Here is a 25872-nt window from a genome sequence, read left to right as displayed (position 1 = left end):
TCCTGACTTTGTACACAACTATTTAATGCTGTATGAAGGTTTGACAGATCCATTTATTGAATATTTCAGTGCGGAGTGACACACTTCATGCCTGAGACATGCAATATAAAGATATCAGTGTAAATATTGGTGCAACAGGAGAAGCTAGAATGAAACCCTTCAAAAAATTATTCAGATCTCCATTTTTTTTCTCAGAAATGTGCTGTTATCTCCCTGTTGCTAAAAACAAAACAATCTAATACGTATAATAAATAGGTACAGACTAATATCCATTTGTATACTTTGGTATAAAGTAGTCCTATAATATTACATATTAACAGCTGGTTAAACATGGTATTGATTATAAAACTATGATTTGCAGAAACGTGGTTTCATGCGTGTTACGTGCAGCCAGAAAGCTGACCAAATTGAGTGATTCTCTGAGAAACTCGGCCTGATTACCATTTTAAACAGTTTGTCTTGTGGTACTTAAGATCTAATATTGCAACCTTCATATTAGCAAAATAAAACTCTCTTGGGATCCCTCAAGGCTGGAATCTCAGCCCATTTTTGATTGGATCTGCACACTCCTGCTTGGGCATGTATCATTAAAAATATCAAGTCACAAACGTATACATGATACATTCACTGCCCAGCTATTTGTTGAATATTTGAAGCAACGTAAGCAAATCATGGATTTCACTGTGTTTGACAATAAAACTTGGGCACTTTTTGCAGATCTAACATCCATTCAAGAAATTAAAACCTGAATTTAGTGATAGTGACAGATTTTATCCTCTAGCTTTACATTTTATATTTTGTCATGATTCCTAAAATATGAGAATTATTTGCTCACATAATTCCTAGTTTCTCAAACTCTGTTAAAATCTTGTTTTTAAAGCCACCCTACTGTAATCACCAGGACTGCTTTAAAATTTGAACTCTAGATGTTGATTTGACTCCACAACAATAGTCAAATAATTCTGATCTAGTAGTTAAAATAATTTCCAGGATTATTTTAAACACACCATTACAGATTTCATTGTTGACTTGTGTTCAGAACTACATCGTACTCATTATTAAAGCACCTGGCCCTGCGGCAGAGGACCTCCTTGGCTTTAACCAGATGAGGTTGCTCAGGTCATTAGATGCCTTCATCGGTTTCCATAATTAGATCCAAATTTGACCAGATCTGCTGCTCGCTGCTAGGGTCAAACACTCTGGAACAAGCGGCTCATTGTCCTGAGGTCTGTTACAGATGTTCCAAAGCAAGGTGAAAACCCTTCTACCCACAGCTCCACACATAACAGCCTGTTTAGATGTGTGAATATCTAAACCTTCATAGCATTTTCTCCAAATGTTTGACTTAAAATTAGGGTTTCATATTTAAGTGATCCATGGTAAAAATGGCCTGTATTTGATATAAAAGTAAAAGTAAAAGTTTATTTATATAGTGCCTTTCACAGATACAAGGGCGTCAGTTTATTTTCAGAATTGCTGGGGACAATAACCATACACTTGAGTGGGGCTTAAAAATTGCTGGGGACAATAAAGTAGGCTAGCACAGCGGTCGGCAACCCGCGGCTCTTCCATCCATCTGATGTGGCTCTCTGTACTTTTAAAATAATGAATGGATATTTAAATAAAATGCTTTATATTTTACTGCATTAATTTTACATCTGTATGCCAATTCTAAATGTAAAGATTGTCTGTAAACCTGAACAGGTCCAACCCGGTCGTACTGTGAGACCGGGTTGACGCGTCACGCTTGTGCGTAATCATGCGCTTCTGAGCTGCTTTCTGGCCTTCCCCACCTACAAAGTTTAATTACAACAATCAAACGTGACAGAGCCTGGATTTGTATTCTGAACAGTCTAAACACGTTTTAAAAAGAAACGTATGACAAAAGTGGCACCTGCTCAGTAAAACCATCAACAGGGTGAAAAATACCAAAAATTGAAGGCAGAGACGGGCTACAGCTTCTGGATCCACTTTATTTAATCGTTTTATTGATTATCTTCTTACAGATAACTTTGACGTACACGAGCGACCAGGCGCGTTGCAAGCTTTTCAATAGTGTGGGGGATGTTGTCTGTGCCTAAAATAAGTTCATGTTATTCATCTTGTTAGTTTAATTTCCATAAGAGCGGAGCAGGTACGAATTTTAGACGCGTCACGCACGTCTCCGTTTTAAACATGTTTAAACTGTTCAGAATACAAATCCAGGCTCTGTCTCGTTATATTGGTACAACTAAAGTTTGTACTGAATGAAACTTTACATTAAACCATGCTGAAAAGAAAAGGATCCGATTAAATCGTTTCCCCTCACTTACAGTCAGTACAGCGCAGTGCGCGTGGCTCTGGGGTTAATCAGGTTTAATTGTTTCTCTTTGCAACAATCTTCACAAGAAGGCAAAACAGTTAAATGACAGGTTACAGATATTTCCATTTGACTGTTTATTTTGACGGATAAACTCAAGGATGTTGGTTGATTTCCTCCCACTGAAGCGGTCTGGAAACCCGGTCTCTCTGAGGGATGTGTCACTTGGAAAAAATTTATTTTTATGAAATTATTAAACTTTGGCTGAACAGCGCTTGTTCCCGTCTCTAATATGGAGACGCATGACGCATCCAGTCTGAGGCAGAATCGCCTCTTCAGCTCAGAAAGCACCTGTAGAGACATTTGATCACGCACAAAGTTTATGTGGAGCAGAAGCGGTCGGGCTACGGCAGGTGAAATGTTCCTAGCCTACATGAAGTGAAACTGTTTAATTGTAACATTAATATGTTACTGGACACGCTGGTCTGGTTGGTTAGACCAGTGTTTGATGTGGAAAACACACACACACACACACACACACACACACACACACCAATTAACATAATGCTGATAGCGTGGACTAGAAGACAGGTGATGGTTTACGTATTTAGATGATGATCAGGCTGCTGTAAAATGTAATCTCCATCCACATCCAGACACAATTATCCTCTATTCTTTCTCTATTTGCTCTGCTCTTGTCTGGGCTGATCAGCTGACAGTGCGCACGGTGCGCCTAGTGGCTGTGATGCACATTTTACGCATTTGGAGAGGTGGGCTGGATGCTGGAAGATGGTCCACTTAACGCACAGGTGTAGACTACATATTAATGACAAATGAATGAAAATTAAATTGTGAGTTTTTACTTCATATTTTAGAAATAAAAATGACGGGGGAACACATTTATGACGTGTTTTTAAACGAGATTTTCTAGCGCGACCTGCCTGCTTCACTTAAGTCTCTGCTTATTAAGGTCCGTCCAGAATTACCGTGGCCCACCCAAAAATGAAAACCTGGCGCTGTGCCTGTTATAAACCTCTGCAAATTATTGTTCTTCACTTGATCAAACTCAGACTTTGTACAGCTAATGTCAAGATGTAAAATTATGAATTCAGTCGAGCTCTTCCGTCCCTCTCTCTCCTGCTCTCCTTGAACCCGACATCGGCTGTCAGAATAGGGGAGGTGAAGAAGGAGACGAGGCAAACAGAGTGAGTGCGACCTAAAGAAACCAGACTGGTGTGGAGGTGAGCAAAACAGCTGGAAAAGTGTGGGTGTTGAATCCCCCACGGGTGCGACGCCCATGGTACCGGCTGCTGTCACCTGTTGTGAGCAGCTCTCTGCTGTCTGAGGGTAGGCCCCGCCCACAACGCTGCGCTGCTGTGGCTCCCAGTGTTTTCATTACTGTGGGAAACGGGTAATAATGGCTCTTTGATGGGAACAGGTTGCCGACCCCCGGTATAAGATCTGAGCTGGTAAAACAAAAATCCTCATCAGCAGGCTTTTTTGAAAGTGGGGGGGGGACACAGCTGCCAATCACAAATTTTGCCGGGGACATGTCCCCGGCGTCCCCGGTTAAAATGACGCCTATGCACAGATATAAATCAAAGCGCTGTACAACATGATAAAGATCAGGGCAAATACCTCTAACCAATAAAAACATCAGAAAAAACAATAGCAGTGATAAACGTAGAAAATTAAATCAGGAGTATAAACAAAGTGAAGTTGTGAACCCGAACAAAGCCATCTTTTTGAAACATTTAGGGAGGGAACGCCTGGATGAAAAGGTGAGTTTTTAGATGATTTTTAAAGACCTCTACAGTGTTAGAGAGACGGAGGTTTGAAGGTAGACTGTTCCAAAGTCTGGGTGCAATAGTCTGAAAGGCCCTGTCCCCTTTGGTTTTCAGTCTGGTTCGAGGAGCAGCCAGGAGGTTTTCAGATGTGGATCTGAGGTTCCGAGAGGTGGTGTGTGGGGATAAAAGCTCAGATAGGTAGCTTGGAGCCTGGTTGTTAAGAGCTCTATAGGTCAGGACTAAAACTTTAAACTGAATTCTATATTCTATCGGGAGCCAGTGGAGGGACTGTAAAACTGGAGTGATGTGAGCTCGTCTGCTGGATTTGGTTAGGAGTCTGGCTGCTGCATTTTGGATGGCTTGAAGGCGTGACAGGGAGGTTTTGCTGAGACCAGTAAAAAGAGCGTTACCGTAGTCTAAGCGTGATGACACAAAGGCATGGATGATTTTTTTCCATATCTGCAGTAGAAACCAGTTTATGGACTTTTGAAATGTTTCTCAGTTGAAAGAAACAGGAGCGGGAGATGGTTTTGACGTGAGTCTAAACTTAAAGCTGGATCAAAAATAACTCCCAGGTTTCTAATGTTGGCCTTGGCTGATGGGCAGAAAGAGGCAATTTCTTGCTCGATTTTTGGCTGAAGTTCCGGGGGTGCAGCGATCAGGGTCTCTGTCTTGTTAGCATAGAGGACAAGAAAGTTGCTAGACAGCCAGTTACTGATCTGGGTCAGGCAGAGTACAAGTGTGGCCAGCCTGTCCAACTGGTGTGGCATAAAGGACATATAGAGCTGAATATCATCAGCGTAGATGTGGTAGGAGATGTCTGGGAAAGACTGAATGATGCCAGCTAGGGGAAGAATATAGAATGCGAATAGAGGCCCTAGAACTGAACCTTGTGGGACCCCACATGTTAGAGAGGCAGTATCTGAAGAGAAGGTTTCGGACTTCACTGTGAATGTTCTGTTAGTGAGATTGGAAGAGAGCCAGTCTAGAGCAGAACCTGAAATCCCAGCCAGGGCCTTTAACCTGTTTAGTAGAACGTTGTGGTCTACAGTGTCAAAAGCTGCACTGAGGTCTAGCAGGACCATGACAGAGCATTTCCCTGCATCAGCAGCCATCAGGAGGTCATTATGCACCCTTACTAGAGCAGTCTCAGTTGAGTGCTGCTTCAGAAAGCCAGATTGGAAGGGGTCAGAGATCTTTGACTTAGAAAACCAGGATCTGAGTTGAGTTTCAACAACCTTCTCAAGTACTTTGCTGATGAAAGGTAGCTTAGAAATGGGCCTAAAGTTACTGGTGGAGCTGGCGTCAAGGTTGGGTTTCTTTAAGAGAGGAGTCACTACTGCATTTTTAAAGTAAGATGGAACACAGCCTTGGCTCAGTGAGCTGTTGATTATAGTCAACAGAGATGGACTGATAGCGCCAAGGGACCCGACTAAAACAGAGGGAGTTAAGATATCTGAAGAGCATGATGAGAGTTTCATCTGACTGATTATTGAGGTTAAGTCATTTAGTGTAATTGGGGAGGAGGAGGTGAAAGACTCGGAGCACTGGGGGGCCTCCCCTCCTGAGGGGGCGAGGGCTGGTGGAATGCTGGATCTCATATTCAGCACCTTGTTTTCAAACTGTGGAGAAATCTGTTACAGTCATCAGCTGAAGATAGCTGAGCCCACTGCGGAGGCCTGGAACCCCTCAAGGCGCTTTGCAACACAATTCACCCATTCACACACACAGTCACACACTGGTGGGGATGAGCTACAATGTAGCCACAGCTGCCCTGGGGCGCACTGACAGAGGCGAGGCTGCCGAGCACTGGCGCCACCGGTCCCTCCGACCACCACCAGCAGGCAACGTGGGTTAAGTGTCTTGCCCAAGGACACAACGACAGCGACAGACTGAGCGGGGCTCGAACCTGCAACCTTCCGATTACGGGGCGAGCTCTTAACTCCTGTGCCACCGTCGATCCATATTATTGTGACCAGTTTTCAGTTCTTGTCTAAACGGTCATGTTTACATTACTTTGATATTGTGCACCTACACAAACAGGCAGATTTATTATATTTCATAATATCAATGAGAAAAAATTAAATTATGAAATTCACTTTTCCTCAGTTTTATTCCCTCTCAACCTGTTGCGTTCTCCTTGGTTCTGTTCTACTCACACTTGTCCCTCATCAGCATTCAGCTCACCCATCTAAACTCTGATTACCTCCAGCTGAGTGTGCTGCTTTTTCAGGTTCTCAGTACGTTCTCACTTCTTCCTGCTCCTCTGTTTCTGTCCAACACATTCTCGCACCTTAAGCGTCGAAAAATGACGAGGTGTGACCAAGTGTTTGTTTCAGACGTGTAGGTAGCCCTGTGGCAGAGCATCGCTATCCCGATGCCCGTGGTAAAACGAAGATTTCGCCGACATTTCACCTCTAACCTCTAGCGAAAGGTCCATATATTACCATAGGCTTCAGAGCCTACTTTCCTGAATAGCTTAAATGTTAGTGATGTGATGTTCACGAACGAATCAAATTTTTTGAATGAGAGCCGAGTCCCCGTAGAGAGCCGTTCATCTTATCAAACCTCCCCGGAAGTCGGTCAAACTCACCCGCTCAACGGATGTAGGAGGAACCATAGATATGTAAATAAACACGTGTTTATATACATATCTATGTGATTGTGTTGTAAACACGTGTTTATATACATATCTATGTGATTGTGTTGTAAACGCGTGTTTATATACATATCTATGTGATTGTGTTGTAAACGCGTGTTTATATACATATCTATGTGGGAAGACGTTGCTCCTGATACTACAACCCCCCACCCCCACCACTCTCTTGGCTTCACTTCGTTCAAAGGAGCCAGTCTTTCTAACGGCTCTTTGAGGTAAACGACAGAATAATGAACGGCTCCCATGAAAGAGCCACAAATCCCATCACTGTTAAACGTTTCACAGATTTAACACAACAGATTTAAATATGAGTTATTTAAAATTTTTCTGTAGAACTTAATGGGTTTTCATTGAGTCCATGAATCTTATTGGGCAACTCATTTTGACATCTCAACTGTGCCAACTGTAATATGTAGGTGTGAAATGGTATGATGCAGGCCCTTTCATCATTTGGCTCTGGCATTTTTAAAACATCTAAATCATTGTTTAATCTTGTTCTTAGAGGAAAATATTCTGTGTTTTAAATGTTTAACCAGATTCACTTTAATCCCCCGTCCAGGGTTTTCTCGTATTCAGAATATTGTGAATTGTCTCATCCAGATCAGGTTAGTGGCCCTCAGGGATCTGAATTGAGACCCGATCTTGCCCAACTTGTGATTTTTAGATTTATTTAAATCTTTATCAAAGATTGTGACGACCTTTCACCTAAAACCGCTTTTTGATTCACACACAGCTCCTAGCTTATTGTTGGTGATGTTGGTGATGAGAGCTGGCTTCCAGCTAAGATTTTAAAAAATATAGCCAACATCTGTGTAAATTGTGACTCAGAGGATTAGGCCCCAAAAAGGGAGGATTTTTGGTCAAACTGTGTAATTCTTTTTTTACATTGCACCTGATTAGTTGCATGGACAAACATGCAAACCTCTCATTTCATTCTTTCTTCTTCTTCTTTTTCTTCTTCTTTCTTCTTCTTCTTCTTTTTTTCTTCTTTCTTCTTCTTCTTCTTCTTTCTTATTTCTTCACCACTTTATTGATCCCAGGCTGGGGAATTGCAGTGTTGCAGCACATTAAGACAGTTAAACACAATAGCAGTATAAAACATGAAAAGCATACTGACTGCATATTATGAACTAAAGTTTAGTTATTGCTATTGTACAATGTGACGGCAAATTGTAGGAACGACTTCCTGTGTCTTTTCCTTTGACAGCGGAGCTGTAGCAGCCTGTGAGAATGTGCTTCTCTGTCTGTCTACTGTGGGATGGAGGGGGTGCTGGTTGTTGTCCATGATGGATAAAAGTTTATTCAGCATCCTCATCTCCACCACAGTCTCCAAGGTGTCCACTCTGGGACCAACAGAGCCAGCCTTCTTATTGATCTTACTAAGTCTGTTAGTGTCGCTAGCTCTGGAGCCAAAGCTTTTCAGGTGAGCTGAGAGAGACAGAAGTGCTATTTTTTTATGGGCTCAGACAAAAACAGCACTAATTTGCAAACAATGCATCACTTCCTCAAGCATATCATTCTCCACCATGCAGTCTGCTGCTTGTCCCTTCTTAGGTTTAATACTAAACCAAACACTGTCTGACAGTAATGTGTTGTCTCTTATTGCACCAGAAGCTTGGAGCAACTGAAAGAATTCTGTTTGTTTTTTACTTTTTAATTAAAATTTTTTTGGGGAGTTTTTGTTTTTGAAGCATTCCAATACTGCAGAAATCCATATAATTAAAAAGAACATTTATTTAAGATGATCTGTAGATTGTTAAAATTCTGGTTCTGATGAAAACACAACATGCATGCAAATGAACCTGACCTAACTGATACAAGTTTTAATAGGTGGCTTATTTAAATGATTGCGTGATGAAACATGGAAACAAGTCTCTGCAAATTCACACAATATGGAAAAGGAATGAGATCCAACCAATCAACCTTAAGTGTGTGAAAAAACAACGTGAGGCTTTTATTTTCTCTTTCTGCAGCATCTGAGAGCAGCAAGTGAGCTTTTATAACTCCGAGCATGTACACGACTTGCGTGCCTGACAGCAGCAGGCAACTAGCAAGGGGTGGATTATCAGACGACATCACGCACAGAGGTTAATTTGGCTTTGCAGGAGATGCCCTGGAGTCGTGCTGAAAATAGAGAAGCTGTAGGGGAAAAAAATATGAAGGGGAAATCGCTTAAATAGAGAAATTCGTCTATTAGAGTCACCAAAGTGCTGCCAGAGGTTCTTAATTCAAAGTAATTAAGGTTAAGATTAGAGCTTGCTGCAAGTAACCACTGAGCCCAGCAGAATTTCAAACACCTAAAGTTGGCTTTATTCTTTATTCATTTTTGAATAATTTAAACATTTTTTCTTAAGCTTACCCACTGCCTTCCTTTTCTGTTTTCTCTCATTTGTATTTTCTTTCTGTTTCCTTTTTCTTTTATTAGCCCTGAAATAATTGCTTTAGTTTTTGTTTTAATTACAGATTCACACTTCAGGGGGAGCCTACAAAGGTGTATGCACAAAGCAACATCCATACTCAAGCCTGGTAAGACTTCTTATCCAAAATAGTTGCCACGGTTGGAAGTAAATTACAAAAAGATTTGATAACATCATAAACTTTAAATAAGTAAAAGTTAACGATGCTTCAATTTGTTTGCGGTTTATCCTAAATTAATTCAAAACCTCTCAAAGTTGTCTCACGTTTCTCAGATTCTTTGACTAAATTAACAAATATCCGGACAAATAACGCGATCGGACATTGGGCTCGAATATGAGAATTTCAAAATATCGAAATCGGGTGGAAAAGAAGCATGACCTTTTAAATTCACCCAGAAACAGAAGTTTTCAAACAAAATAACAGGCTTAGTTTTAATTTTAGCGAGTTCCATTACAAGAATATTCACGCCGGACTATTACGCAATTCACGACAGATGGTGATTTGAGTCAACATAACATTAAGCTGTTTGCTAGCTAGCTGGCTAATGCAGAGCTAATGTGTGTCCTCAGAAGAGTGAGATGCAATTTGGACGTATTTAACCTGGACAGTAGAGGCAGTGCAACAGCCTCTTGTTATGTGTGCATATTGGGTATTTCACTAAAAGATAGGTTAAAAACGTGAGATAAGTTGCCTGCAGGAAGCAAAAAGATCACAGTCAAGATTTATTGCACTGGACGACTGTCTGGTTGCAAAAGCTGGGTTTTTCAGTTCCCTAGAGCTGCGGTGTGAGTTTCCTCCTTTCTTCTGTTTTTTGGTATCAGTGGAGGCAAAACAAATTGATCAGAACACTCCTAGTTTCCAGAATTTGATTCAACATGCTTCATATTTCCCTGATATATCTGTTTATACTAGCTCAGTGGGCTAGAGTGTTGTGAATGTCTGCCCTGAGACTGGGAGATCGGGGTTCAAATCCCGGTTAAAAGACTTAAAAACACAAAAAATAAAACCCAGACCCAGTGCTTCCCCCTTTTGATACTCAGGTTGAATTGGGGGGTTAAACCACCAAATGGTTCTCAAGTGTGACGGTGTCTGTTGCTTAACCCCCCCCCCCCCCCCCCCCCCCAATCCGGGGATGGGTCAAATGCGGATAAATATCACACACACACACACGGTGTGTGTGTGTGTGTGTGTGTGTGTGTGTGTGTGTGTGTGCGCGCGCGCGTGTGTGTGCGCGTGCGCGCTAATGGGACTTTAACTTAACTGTTAACTATTACTGAAATACTGAAAAACTTATAAAGTTCATCTTGTAAATGTCTCATCGTAGCACAAACTGGCCTGTTTCTTTAATGCAGAGGACAACCGTTTTCCCCAAGCCCCCATAATTCGAGTCTGGATATGAAGCAAAACAGGAAGTGACAAACATTGCAGTTCCACTCTCTTCCACTAGGGGCTGATGTCAGAAGTTAGCAAATCCTCATTGACTCCCATGTTAAAAATACCAATTTCAACAGCAGAAATAAACATGTTTACAGCCTGGTTCCAAAACATGTTTTTGGTTTAATAGATCTAGTTTACACTCATGTCAACTGTAGGGGGGATTGTTTTGTCACTCTTCTGTTTAAGTGTATTAAATGCCTAAAATTCTGAATAATTGATGAGCATCAGACCCACGTGACTGCAGATAGCTCCAGCGAAAGGCCCAGCATCACCTTTGACGGAGTTTGGTGGACTGCCTCGTTGACCAACATCTGTAGCGGTGAGTACGTCATGGCTTGCCAGGCTAGAAGAAACTGAATTGAAATCATCACGTTGGTGTCTAATAAATACTCAATACCAACGTTAGATCGATTCTATCGATATTTTAGATTGATCCGCCCAGCCCTAGTGGAGCTGGGTCCTGACTATCGGTATGGTCCCCTCCCCTCAGCAGCAGCTCGGCGCATCTCTGATTGCAGCGCCTGTCTGTCTGTGTTCCACCCAGTTTTATCCAGCGGTCAGCCCGGCGCATCTCTGACTCAGAAGCTCCGGTGTTGTGCAGTTAACTCTGGTTGTAGCTAGGTAGCTACCTCCGTTAGCTTAGCTCCCACCTCCGCGTTAGCTTTGGGTTAGCTTGTAGCTATATCGCTTCAGTTCGACGGGTGTCGTCCAGTGGCGGCTGGCCAGTAGAGGGCGATAGGGCGCCGCCCTCCCAGTTTCCCCAATGTTTTTAATTTTTATTTAAATAAATAAATAAATAAATAAAATTAACAATAATCACATATTCTAAGTTAATTGTGTGTTTTGTAACAAAAATAAATCATATATATATATATTTCTATATTGGTCTCTGCCGGTCTCTGCCGAGCTCTGCCGAGCGGTGGAGGCTGTGGGCTGTGTTTCAATCGCCCAAACGGGACGAGACCAGTCGTCCAATTGCTGACAAGAAAATCAAAGGGTAGGAATGGCAGCCCCACCAAAAATATTTTTCACCAGCCGCCACTGGTGTCGCCATTTGATCCCAGCCTTACAGCCTCACCCTCAGCTCCACCTCTTTTCCCTTTTATGGAATTGTCTGGGCTTGACGGAACCTGTGACACGGTCAAAATGGCGGTGGTGGCCACCTCCCATTTTGGCACAAAAACTTACAATTGGAGCCTATGGACACGAATTGTCCAGTATATCTGTCGACGGTTTTCCCGCAGCAGCAGGATGTATCACCACAGCCTCCCTGAAGCTGGCCTGCTGTACTCCTCCACTCACAGTCAGTAGAGGACTGGTCAATAAGCAACTGACCACCAACACAATCAGCCAAACTCATTTTGGACCAGGTGGGTGAATACGGTTGCATTTGCAGACCTCAGTGTGTCTAAATTACTCTGTGATGGTATGTGATAATTAGGTTTCGATCGTGATTCTTCCGGTTGGCAGTTAGTCCTCATCTCTGCCCAGATCTCAGAGGAAAGGAGTAGCCATTAGCCGTGTGTCCATCAGAATCACACTTCATCGGGAATACAGTAGCCTGAAGGTGTGTTATCAGAGGTACACCTTCACACATCTCATTAGTGTCAGGAAGAGTTTCTGTCACTGTCGTCATTCTGTTGGACTCAGGCTTGTCCTTTTTCCAGGGACACGGTGTTTCTAATTTAGCCCAGATATCGTATCTCCCCTCTAGTCATGCTGTTAACCTCTGATTTACAAGTTAAAATAAATTCAGCAAGTAAGGAGCATAAGATGGCAATGCCATTGTTATTTTAGCGTTAACTTAGAGTTTCAGTTTTGTTTCATACATTTAAGATGTCGAAAAGCACTTGAAAAGCATGCAGTGGCTCTTAATTTCCATGCATGTGTTACACATGTGTTACAAGGTCTTGCTCTTTATTTAGCATGAATTTTTTACTTATTAAAGATAGGGAGGGACTCACATCTAAACTGCAAAAAAATACATGAACTGTATATATAAATGTATCAAAAGTGTCAGATATACCAATTCAGCTTGATCCTAGCAAAAATTGAGTCTTTTAACTTTTATTTCTAACTTGTTGCCAATTGCAGCTCAATAAGAAGCTGATTTAAAGGCGACACACACTAACTTTTTACTGCATATTAGTTCTATTGTTGATATAAAACAAGTTCACAACGCTCTTTGCAAAAGATTCTTCTCCCATTAAGCAATTTCAACCGTTTTATCCTTGAAAGTTTCAGTACCTTCCAGAATGAGCTGTTTCAGCATGCTGTCATTTAAAAAACAACATGGAGCTGGCCCTGCCCACCAATCCTCACTCAAGCTGCTATAAGCTGAGAAGCTCCAATATCTGGAAAGGGCTCCGAGTAAAGCTGTTGCTCCTCCAGCAGCAGCTCGTTTGCATGTGAGAGGTGGTTCTATTCTACCTTCCACATTTGTGACATCACAGAAGGGGACAGTGAATTCTAGACATAAAACGGAAGGAAAGTTTATTTTTTCTTTTCACATTTGGAGTGTTTATAGAGGCAGTAGAGACCCACATGGCAGCACAAACGGATGCAAAAGTTGAGTTTTGCATAATATAATGCAGGGGTGCACATAATATTTTTGGGTTGTTACTCAGGGGAGAACCTGGTTGCTGCTTGGTCCTCACATTTTTTAATGCACTTAATTCTTAACCCAACTCCCAATAGGAACAAAACAGAGTAACGCGTTGACGATGCAACATATTTTAATTTTGTCTGAAAACAATAAGTACAACAGGGACATATTGCCAGCTTAACTTAAACCTTCTAATTTTCAAATAACATGACTGAATGTAAAACACAATAAGTAAACAGCTGCTTTTGTGATAACAAAAGCCGTTCATCGTTTGTTTGAAGCCAGCCGACCTCCTGCATCCACTTCTCCGTGAATACTCTTTTCTTTTGCGGTTCCGACTCAGTCTGACGTATTTTTGGAGGCGGAGGAACACCAAAATGATTACTTAATGGATCTTGCCTCTTGGACATATTTACAATGCTCCAGAAATGTCTTCCTTGCTCCTCAAAATCTTAGGTGCGCAAATGCGTTCTGCAGCTTTTCTTCAGGTGCACATTCTTAATTATGACAGCGCATGCGCACCTGCGGACCACTTTTGTGCACACCTGATATAATGCTTTAACCCTTTGTACAAAGGCACTCCCAGTAACTATATCACACTAGAGGTGATTATGCAGCATGTTTTCCTAAACATGACCTGACTACAAATGTAGGAGGTCTCGGATGACTATCCTTACTGAAATGCCTCACACTGTAATCAGCAGTCATTTCTGGCACAGCCTGAACAACCCAGTGTTTATATCAGGGGCGGGCAATCCTGGTCCTCGAGGGCCGCTATCCAGCAGGTTTTAGTTGTTTACCTGCCCCAACACACCCGATTCCTGGATGAATAACCTGTTCAGCAGCTCATCAGGCTCTGCAGCAGCCTGTTAATCACTAGTAGATTCAAACCAGGTGTGTTTAAGCAGAAACAAGTAAAATCTGCTGGACAGCAGCCCTCGAGGACTGGGATTGCCCACCCCTGGTTTACATGCTTCCTGGTTGATCAGCTACATATACATTCACCAAAGGGAATGACACTTACCCCATACACATGCTTTGCTCCAGCTTTAGCTGCAAACATGGAGAGGATTCCAGTCCCACTTCCAACATCCAATACAATCTTGTCCTTAAAGACATGCTTGTTGTGATACATGGCGTTTCTGTAGGTGAGCGTCCTCACCTCGTCCTTCAGCATTTCCTGGTTTAGCAAATAAAAAATATGAAGATTTCAGTGCATATAGTTCAAAGAGTGAAAACTGGAATTTTGAGGGGTTTGGATTTACTGAGATAACTAAATTTCACCTGAATTCCTATCAACTGTTTGGTTCCACATTTAAACTGATGGGTGTTTTGCATAAACCTCGTGAACCTCCAGGCTCAACAAGTCTGGATCATTTTTTCTGTTTCACACTGTGTGCATGCAAGTGTCAGTGAGAAAAATAACACCTGACAAAAATACACCTGACCTACATTTCTAAAAAATAAAAAATAAAAATAAATAAAACATCATCCCAAGTTGCAATAGCTGTTTTTTCCTCTTTAAGGTTTCATGTTTTTTTTCTAAAATCTGAAAAACCCTGATGGTTTAGGCAACTACATGTTGTTAAACCCCACACTCATAGGAAGGTTTCCTTGAAAGATCTATGATACTGACAGAAGGAAAAGTTTCCATTAATTTCTCAATGAGAACCATCGCAAAAGTTCTGACACTGTCTTGAATTGTTTCTTCTTCCTCAACTTCAGAGCTTGACAGCTGTCTGCTGGGTTCTTCTAGCAAAAACGTTCTTTTAGGCAGGGATCCGTTTTTATGTGAACTAAACAGTCTACGGAACAAGCTCCGGAAGCCTCAGACACCTCTAAAACTCTCTGTGACATAAGAGTCCGAGTTAAAAGGCTGTGAGCAGCTCAGAGCAGGACAGTAAAAGGTCTCACACAGTTACTAGTTTTGTTCCTCTAAAACACAAAGAGCTGTGTGGAGGATAGGGACTGAAATCGGGACAAAAATCTAAGTAGCATCAGCAGCAGCAACATCCTGTCTGTAGATAATCGGCATTTTGGAGCTTAATGTGATGTTATTTCTTTGTGGGAAAAAAAGCAAACAAATCCGTTTTTGGCTGCATTCATGGATTTGCCAGTTTTAGCAGCAAATTTTGAGTTTTACTTTGAAAATCTTGTAAAGCATCAATGGAAACTAGCCTCGTCATCAGGCGCTGCCTCTCTCCCAGAAGGTAGCCTCTGGTCTAAAACAGGTTTCCCCTGGCCAGCACAGGAATCATAGTGGTGGTTAGACTGCTGGGCTGGCACACAATTGTGTACAGGTTCACATCCCAGTTTGAGTAGTAAATTTTTCTTCAAGTTCTTTTTTTTTAAATTATTTATTTATTTTTGCTACACTTGCCAGTATTATGTTTTCAATTGTTTACCAATAAACTGTTTAAATTATAAGGACTAATATGTGTTTCTTACTTTCTTTGTTTTTTTAGCCAGTGTGAGTCCGTGTGAGGCGAGCTGCGTAAATCCACTAAAATGCTGTTTGGAGTTGACCAAATTCAAAGAACTTAAGGGACACCAAATATTTTGCAGAAAATAATCAATAAAACTAAAACATAAAAACATAAAATCTGCTTCAGCTGGCTAAATAATTAATGCCCACACCACCAGGATTCAAACCCACGTCAGCTTAGGGCAAAACTGAGATATCGGGCAGATGCCTTCACCAATATGGTGACTGATTCACCTAAGCCACTGTTGTAGGCACGGTCTGTCGTAGCGAGTGTGGGCAGAGTTTCACTGAAGCAAAGCGTTTCATTTCTGGGTATAAATTCAGGCTGACAAAATTTAGATCAATGACATCTCAATGGTACGGTTATGTTTTATCAAATACTGTCCCCTAGCTTTGCTCTCATAGGTTTAAAATAGCATCATATGGAACTTTTAACTTAGTAAATTATGCCAACTCAAATAGCTAATTTAGTTGGGATTTTCAAAAATAAAAACATCAATTTTTTCGTCAACGTTCGCGTTGTATAATACACATTTTAGGAGAAACGACTGGTGCAACGTGTAATTTCAGTTATTGATATTTACATCGTTATGCCCACCAGTTATAGCGATGACATGCACCAGTTCTGGTTTTGAAGCCCAGAACTAGCAACTATTTGCTGTGCAGCTCTGATCTGTGGATACCAAACACGGTTTATCTTATTAACCTGACTATAGTGATGCTGGTAGTAAAAATGTTCAAATAACGATCTGGTATGAGTGTGAGTTGGCGCTTCGCCATGGTGAGTTCATGCACATTGAACTATGTAGGAATTGTTATTGCTGATCAGAAATGGTGCATTGATTAACCAAAAATTAATAAAACATCAGTTTCTAACTTTCAGATTGACCAATCACTGATTAAGCAGATTGTGCTGAATATTTTCAATTCAAGTTTATTTATAAAGCGCCAAATCACGACAAGAGTCGTCTCAAGGCACTTCACATAATAAACATTCCAATTCAGGTCAGTTCATTAAGCCAATCAGAAATAATGTGTCCTATATAAGGAACCCAGCAAATTGCATCAAGTCACTGACTAGTGTCAGTGACTTTACAGCAATCCTCATACTAAGCAAGCATGCAGTGACAGTGGAGAGGAAAACTCCTTTTTAACAGGAAGAAACCTCCAGAGAATCCTGGCTCAGTATAAGCAGCCATCCTCCACGACTCACTGGGGATCGAGAAGACAGAGCAGACACACACACACACACCACACCACACCACACCACACCACACCACACACACACACACACACACACACACACACACACACACACACACACACACACACACACACACACACACACACACACACACACACACACACACACAATGTGTCTACAGTTATATTGTGATGTCTTATTTGGTGAGATAAACTTTATTGTATTTATCCTAGTGGATCTCTAATTAAATGGGTAAACTAGCAGTAACACGTCCAATGTCAATGCTTATGGCTGGATGATTATTTTTCCGTGCATCCCCAATACAAAGTAATATTTTGAGCCTAACATTATTTCAGAATAGAATGACTTGATGCTCTTTGTGCAATTTTATGACAAGAACTGTTGAGTCAATACGACAGTGTGTGAGTTTCAGTGTGATGGGCCTTTGCCTGAATTGGTTTTAAACATGAGGGAATGTTGACATTTAGAAATGTCGCATCTTTGTTGTCCAAAGGTTCAGAAAAGTGCATGTTAAAATGTTTTATCACCAGAGAATATTTGTACAGGTTGTGAAGGTACCTCATGAATCCCAAAGTGAGCATATGAGTCAAAATAGTAGTCCCGTGAGGTCATCTCTTCTGGGTTGAGAAACCTGGCCATCTTGCCCCGTCCCGGGCAGCTGGGCAGGCTGGCAGCGTGGGGCGTGTGTGGAGGGAGGGGAGGTCGAGGAGCATGTTGGACCGAAGGCACGGGCTTGGGTAAAGAGGTTGGCTGTGCTGATGGTATTATACGGATTGGCTGTGGACGTGAGACTGGCTGTCGGAGAGAAAAAAGATTAAGAACATTTCGTTTGTAATTAGAGATTCTTGGGTCACGTTCCAGACAGCTATTGGGTGAGTTAGGGTTAGGGTTAGTCCATTAGGTCTACAGATTGATGAGGAGTCAAGTCAGCTGTCGGCAGAAGTCGCAAAGCTCTGCATGACGCAGGACATTACCCTGATGACCACCGTGTGTGTGTGTGTGTGTGTGTGTGTGTGTGTGTGTGTGTCAGAGACAGATGTTCCATATGTCTCCATACTAACGCCATTCTGGTGATTAATCCCATTCCAAGTTTCAGACAGTTTTAAAATGCATTTGTAAAATATTTGGCGTGTGAACATGTCTATATTTTTCCAGCATGAATGGTCTGTCAGCTGCAGGCATGATACTTACCCCTGATACATGCCCCATAAAGCCATGCAGCAGATTCTATAAATTTAATCTCCAAATGTAATCCTCTTTACCTCATATAAACCAAGGAGATTAACCTTATCATCATTTAGACGTCTTTTCACTGCTCTACACCTTTTAATAACCGGCACAGGTACAAAACCTGCAGAATGCATCATACTCCAAATATTCGGCTGTAATCCGACACATATCCTGCTGAGTCTCATTTACAGAATCTTATGTGCATTTTTGAAGGGATGGAATGTGTTTTGTTACGTAACAGATTTAAATCAGCTTCAGGGTGCAACAGAATCCGAGAGGAGCAGGTGCAGTGGGTGCAGCTGAGAGGCCACAGGCAGAAGAGTGTGAAACAAATCTCTGCCTTTGACCCTCAGAACAGATAAACACATTTGGGATTGTATTTCTGTCTTTATTAAGATCTCTAGATGATATGTATTATTTGAGAAGTACATATCTGTCGTTATTGGAGGATGCAAGACTCTGTGTGTTTTAGCTTTCAGAGAGAAAAAAAGCATAATAATCTCAATGTATTACTTGTTTTTCCACTTGGGCATGAGTATTCATAAAAAGTGCTGAGTTTGAGAAATGCTTCGTCTAAGAACTGGCTTTCTCACTTTTTGCACTAAATAATGCATCGTGATGAGGCTGAGATGTGTTTGGATCACTTAAGCGTCCATATAAATCAAACGTGACAGCTGTATAGGCTACATTCACATCATGAATTCAGATGTGAAACATCTAAAATAGGCAAAAAAAATCTCTTATGTCTAATTTAGAGCTCTCAAAGTGAGCCAAAGAGAACGAAATATAAAATGGAAAGGCTACAGGTTGGGAATTTACTCCATGTCCCAGAAACTGCTCCAAGCATCGGGTCTCAACAATCCCCTCGTTTAGGCTGCGGAGCACTGCAGCACCATGGACAGCGCAAGTGATTCCCAGCAGACCGAAAAAGCCGCACTCTGTCCTGTTAGCCTACATTATAAAGTACAACATCTTCTATTAGCATCATAGTCACGGATATTTAAATAGTTTTAACCATGAGACCCAAACTTGTATTTGGTGTGATTTAAAAGAAAAAAAAACTTGTCTAGCTATTACAGATTAGCTGACTCTCATTAATGGAAACAAAATTACAAACATTTAAATAAAAATAATACATTTAAATAAATACGTTGGCAAATTTCCTTAAACATTTTGGGAAAACAAAAAATTTCTAATTTAAAGTCAAGATCAAGTGTCTTTAAGGGTATAAGTGGAAGAGAAAGAGATTTCATGAGGAGACAATGTCCACATGTGGACACAGGGCCCTAGAATGGAGGACAAGTGGGATGCGGAGGGGATTCTTCTTCCTGTCGCCTGTCGACTCTTCTAGAAAATCAAAGTGGCATCACACATTTCTACAAACTTCAACGGAACATAACATCTTTATTTGGTCTCGTATGGTGGTAATCGTCTTTGCAAAACGAGAAAGATCTCTTTTCTGTCAGAAATCTCAAATATCTCCACCGCCTCTTTCTGCAGGGCGCATGGTGCAAGAAACAATTAGCTCTAACAGATTCAGCAAAAACGGAGCTCTCGTGTCAGATTAAACAAATGAAAGCTGTTTCTCACTCACCTCACTGCTCTCAGACTCCGCCATTTTTCTCCTGAGGAGCATGCAGCGGGACGAGTGCCGAATTCCCATAAGAGCCCGCAAAAATGTGCACTTGATAAAAGTGAAGAGAAAATATATGTTGCACTGTAGGCTTCTTAGTTCTTATGCAGCAAAAAATCTCTTTCATATAGACAACTGGGATGTTTATTAGAAATTCCAACGAAACTACTTGAGGTGCCTGGATCAATGCCGACGGAGTCCATGGTACAAAAGTTTGCAGCCCACCGGTTTGCTTTCCTGAAGAGCGTGAGAGGAGCCGGCGTCATCTGGGATCAGCTGAGTGCAGCTGGACACAAATGCAACATCCTGAGCCATGACCGGGCAGAAATCTCAGACAGGAGGAGGAGAAACGAGGAGCAGATTGTCTCGAACACAATGTTTTAGCCCCACTTTGATTGATTCCTCTACCGCAACATTGTTTCTAAAAATAGCCCGGGTGCAGCTGCTGCGTGGCGGTGCGCGCGGAGATACTTTCCGCTGCGTTCACGCGCAGAAATGTGTCGGAGGATTTCTTATCAGCGTCCTGTCACGGTTAATGTCATCTTCAATGAAGCGGAACCATCCCGGAACCGAGCTCCAGATGATTCGCTGCTCTCCGCCGGCACCGAGTGCTGAAAGACCGGACCGAGAAAGTTACGGATTTGGAGAGGCGGCTCAGTGCGCACACGCACAAAAACGCGCACACAGAGAGGAAATAAGCGTCTGTCACGCTGTGTGGGGCATCTGCTGCTACGCTGCACCTGTTCTGTTCATACCAACGTCATGTCTCATTCTGATCCTTCCCTATCCCTAAATAATATTTATTTCCATTTTTTATAATTCTGCCATCATAAAAACCTCCTTCCAATTTCTAAAAACCAGCCACGATGACGTCATGACACCTGTAACCGCCCCCTGTCAGAAACGTGCCGGTGAGCGAAGCGGAGGTGTGGATCCACACGCGGGTGAAGAAGCAGGCAGACAGAACATTTAAAACACAGATTTATTCAGGGACACGTAGGACAATGAAACAATGAACCAACCAGACAAAATGGACTAACAGGGTTTAAATACAGGAGGAGCTGGGACCTTGGGTGAGTTGGAGATGAGAGGCAGGTGGGAGCAATTAACATGAACACAGGACTGAACCGATTGGGGAGACAGGACAGGGTGTGACACCCCCCACCTGTTTTGTGTTTTAGATCTCGAGGACATTTTGAAATATCTGTGCTACTGTATCATGTCCTCAATGTTCCTTTTCCTTCTTTTGTATTTTTGCACTCATATCTATTTTGAGAAGAGGCCATTCCTCTCTGCCACCCACACCACTCACCACTCGTTACATTATTCATCAGAGGGTAGGCAGACATACATGAGGTACCAAGATAGAAACCTGGCCAACAGCTCTTTTGTCGCCCACATTGTTTGCAACCGTGGAGGCTTTCTGGAGATTATCAGCAGTTGGAGAATATTAATATCGTTATATTATAGCTAATTTAAAGTCTAATTCAACAAAGTCTGATCAAACCAGTCTTGTTATGCATTAATAGGGCTAATTTATTAGATGTAAAAAAAGCCCGACAGACAGCGGCAAAGCTGCCATTTTGCACCACCAGCCTCGTTGTCTTTGCCAAAGGACACAACAGAAGAAGGATTGGGATTAAGCCAAGATTGAACTGGCAGCCCTTATAGCCATTCATAATCCTGAAAATTTGATTCAAGATATTTGCAGGTGACTAAAGAAATAAAAGCGGATAAAGAAGAGCATGTGTCTGAATCGAAGTGTTGTAAAGCTGTGGGCCATCAAATCGTGCCACGAGATTACACACGTTGTGGAAAAATCTCATAAAAGAACTGAATTTAAGGTCTTCCAGCATCTTCATCAATTTCTAATGACACAGATGACTGGTCATGCAGTTAAGCAGATTACTGCTGAGGTGCTTTTTGAATGAAGTATAATTACTCTTTTAAAGTTCTGTCTGAAACATTGGAAAATGATAGAATGCCTTCACTCGGTCGGGGACGAGGTCCTGCCCCAAGTGGAGGAGTTTAAGTATCTCGGGGTGTTGTTCACGAGTGAGGGAAAGATGGGGTGTGAGATTGATGGGATTGAGTCCAGTTGGGTTAAGTTGAGTTGATTAAACATTGTTGACAACATCTGGAAGACGTCAAACTGTTCTGCTGCTGTTGATCTTCAAGCTGGAGACACAATTTAAAAACCGTCACGTTTTGACTGTTTAAATCATAACATACCAGAGTCTGTTTGCTTTGCTGGCCTTTTTCTCTTGCTGTTCTCTACCATTGTTTTTGATATTCTGGCCATCATCAATTTTCTTCTCAAGCCATTTCCTGTTTACCATCCTCTCCTTTTTAATTGTTGTTTGCAACACACTCACCGCTGAGACCAGGGCCGGACTGGGATGAAAAATCAGCCCAGGCATTTTGAGTTGACAATGGCCCATCAGCTCTCTAACCTTGGTCCTCAATACTCCAAATCTATCATGTTTTAGTTGTTTCCCTGCTCCAGCACAAAAATTGGGCTTAACGCAACAACACATTGCAAAAAAAAAAAAAAAAAAAAAACAGACCAGGAATACCAGCTGATATCTGGTATCCAGCTGCTTGTTGTGAAGTAAAGAAAAAGCAAAATCTAAAATCTATCAGAAAACTTAAGTTGCTTCATGCCCAAAAGCTCATTTACACACACACGCACGCACACACACACACACACACACACACACACACACACACACACACACACACACACACACACACACACACACACACACACACACACACACACACATGCACAAACATGCATACGAACGCACAAACGCTGATAATAGTTGCGTTTTTGATTTATAGTTGTGATTTCTGAGTTGAAGTTATGATTATGAATAGTTTTTATTAATAATCATATTTTAAACTCAAATCAAAACAATACAACAAAATATTGATGTAATATTTGAGTTTAATTAGTTTTAATCAGAATTTTCTCAATTATTATCCAACAGGATTATTTACTGAGTAAAATGAGTTGCTATGTGCAGGTTTTTTATTTAAATAAATGTTAAAAAAGAAAAGCAAACACAGCAGGTGCACACGCACGCACGCACGCACACACACACACACACACACACACACACACACACACACACACACACGCAGCAGCAGCAGGCTATGCTCACTAAATAGGTTCTGCGTTTCTTCTGTGCAGCAAACTTATTGATGAAAGGGAAGTCCAGTATCCTCGTTCAGTTCTCACAGGGACATTTTCGGACGCGTCTGACGGCGCACGAATAGACAAACTGAACTGGAACCGCTCCAAGAAATGTTTTAAAAAGATAATAAAGCAACTTCTGCTTTTGATTGTCTTGTTTTGTACTCCAAACATTGGCCGTAAGCTAAAGGCTTGTTAGGCTAACTTTTTAGTGGAGAGAAGCTAACTAGTTGGATTGTCGGTAATGATGTTTCTGATTAAACTAATTAGATAAAACTGATTAGATGAATAGATTTCACAGCACGTTTAATTTTTTAAAAAATTAAAGAAAATGAATTATGATACATTTTAACTGGCCAATAATGTAAAACTATCATTACTTAAATAAGAATGGTAAATGGCCCTTTTCTGATAGAGCACCTTCTAGAGTCCTGGAACCCCACAAGGCACTTTACAACACAGTCATTCACCCATCCACACACACATTCACACCCTGGCGGTGATGAGCTACACTGTAGCCACAGCTGCCCTGGGGCACATTGACAGAGGCGAGTCTGCCATACACGGCGCCACCGGTCCCTCCGAACACCACCAGTAGGCTCCTCAGAAAATCTGTTTTGATTAAACTTTGCTGTGGTGAAATAAAGCCGAAGATGATGGATGTTGTCATTATTTTTGTCTTCTAACAACAGAAAGATTGACACACAAAATGCTACTTTATTACGTTTATTTTGTGTTGTGGTTTAATGCAGCCTGATTAGATCTGCTTGTGTTTAGCTGATGTGATCGGTTTTATAGATGATGAACTATGCTCATAATGGATTTTAAACGTCTCACGGGACGTTTGAGGTTTCCAGCCAGTAATGTAACCATTCTCTTTGGAGTCTGGGATAAATTTAACTTCACAGTAAATAAACAGGAAATTATAACAAACCAATCTTAGAGGAGGCTTTGCTACTTTCTGCAGTCTCTTATGTCATCAAATGAAGTATCGGATGTTCTAGATTTGTCAAAGAATCTGATTTAAAATCACTGTTTTTCCTGTTTCTGGTTTGTGGCTGTCTGACATGATCACACACACACCATACACAAACGGGAGAAACACTCCTTGTTACCTGAGCTCAAGTAAATGCATTTAGTATGTTTACATAAATTTAAAGGGACAGTGTGTGGATTGTTCTGTTCAGCTCTGGAAATATCCATTCAAATGTTGTTGAAAATGAATAAAATGATGCTCCGTTGTTTTGGCTTTGTAACATGTAACTATGAAAATCAAGTCTAAAATACATGAAAATTGGGTCTAAGTCTCTGGGTGACGCCATATTAGATGCAGTGTTTCCTTCTACAGGAGCCCGTGAGGACAAAATGCATTTACTGATTTGTAACAAATGATTAAACTTTTACCATTCATAAACGCTATTTTACACATTAACCTCTTTGCTAATTGCCAGTGATGAGAGGGAGTCCGTTGGTATGGTCTCACTCCTGCTTCACACTGGAAGCATCAGCGGCGTGGAGCAGCAGTGGAACGCCACTGCTTCAAATAGAATCCAGTATAGTGTGTCTAAATTTTCCGGTGCATATCAGAAGTGGCTCGCCGTGCCGCGCCGCTACAGATTGGATCGGATTCTTTTTTTTTTTTTTTTTTACAGCGAGCCGCTTTTGGGACACGACAATTTTCACATTTAACATCATGCTAGACAGGAAATCACACACTGTTTCAGTATAAAACCCCAATTTTCAAAATTTCTGCGATGAAATTTCACGTCAAAACAAGTGACCTAATGGCTTATTCAGCATCATTCCAGAAGTGCAGCGGTGTGCTTGTATGGCTTTAGTCCTGCCAGTGAAAAGGAACAGCAGCATACATGTATGACATCAAACAGCATATATTTACTTGTAAATATCACTTGTAAGTCGCTTTGGACAAAAGCGTCTGCTAAATACATAAACATTTATATCTTAAAGACTTACGTTTCATGTGAAAAGTTGCCAACTCTGCATCAGCCAAGGAACATCCTTAAATGCGGGAGCACGCTCTGTGACTGACGTCTGTACGAAAGCCGTAGTGTAACGCTATTGGTTAGTGCTGACTAGTTCATATTGCATGGAACTCTACAGAACAGGTAATGGTTTCAGCAACATAAAAGATGTATTGCCTTCTTTATATTAAAGTACATAAGACAATCACTTTTATGGATTTCTGATAAGCCACATACTTCCTGAAAGGGCAGTAGATTTCTTCACCGCACACACACTTACAGTTATACCCACGAGTTTACACACCCTGGTGTTTTTGGTTTTAATTTCTCAAAGAATATGAATGAAAATGCAAAAGCCTTTTTTATTTCTTTTACTTTTGTTTATTTCTATTACTTTTTTGTTTATTATTAGCCTTTATAATTTATTTCAGTTTTCATTGGTTCACTCAATCCATCCACTCAATCCAATTGTGTTTCACACATTTGTCCTGTACCAGAATGTTTCATCTATCTTGTAATTAGTATTTTGTAATTTGTATTTTGTAACTTGTATTTTGTAATTTGTATTGCTTTTATTGTTGATTTATTCAATATTTTTACCTGCAACTGAACCATGTTCAGCACTTTGGGCTTCCTGACAGGGTTGCGGAAGGCGCTTTATAAATAAAGCTTTGATTGATTGATTGATTTTTTTCATCCATGGTTAATGATGTTGTGTAGCCATTTATTGTGAATGAATGAATAAATAAATAAAAAATTCCCCCACAACTCAGAAACTGGAATCAACAGCGTAGCTCTGGGTGGAAGATGCAAGGGTTTGTCAGGAGCCCACAACTCACACAACTTTAATAAACACACACTGACTGCAAGGAACCAGATCACAGGTGAGGACGGTTACACCATTCAAGCCCAT

General features: G+C 41.3%; 1 protein-coding gene across 1 annotated transcript in view; it reads right to left on the bottom strand.

Moving 5' to 3' along the window:
- The window catches only part of LOC107389090 (protein arginine N-methyltransferase 8-B), a 32629-nt gene extending 11780 nt beyond the window's left edge, over positions 1 to 20849 (bottom strand). Inside the window, exons 1-3 of the mRNA XM_015964985.3 lie at positions 19740 to 20849; positions 17474 to 17710; positions 14230 to 14385 (exon numbers count right to left, since the gene is read on the bottom strand). Of these exons, the coding sequence (XP_015820471.1) occupies positions 14230 to 14385; positions 17474 to 17710; positions 19740 to 19808 (462 nt within the window). The 5' untranslated portion in view covers positions 19809 to 20849. The remainder of the gene's footprint in view (positions 1 to 14229; positions 14386 to 17473; positions 17711 to 19739) is intronic.
- Positions 20850 to 25872: the final 5023 nt, after the last annotated feature.

This window comes from Nothobranchius furzeri, chromosome 4, assembly GCF_043380555.1.
Source record: "Nothobranchius furzeri strain GRZ-AD chromosome 4, NfurGRZ-RIMD1, whole genome shotgun sequence".
NCBI lineage: Eukaryota > Metazoa > Chordata > Actinopteri > Cyprinodontiformes > Nothobranchiidae > Nothobranchius > Nothobranchius furzeri.
The sequence above is the reverse complement of the archived record's forward strand: the minus strand, read 5'-3'. Positions and strand labels throughout refer to the sequence as shown.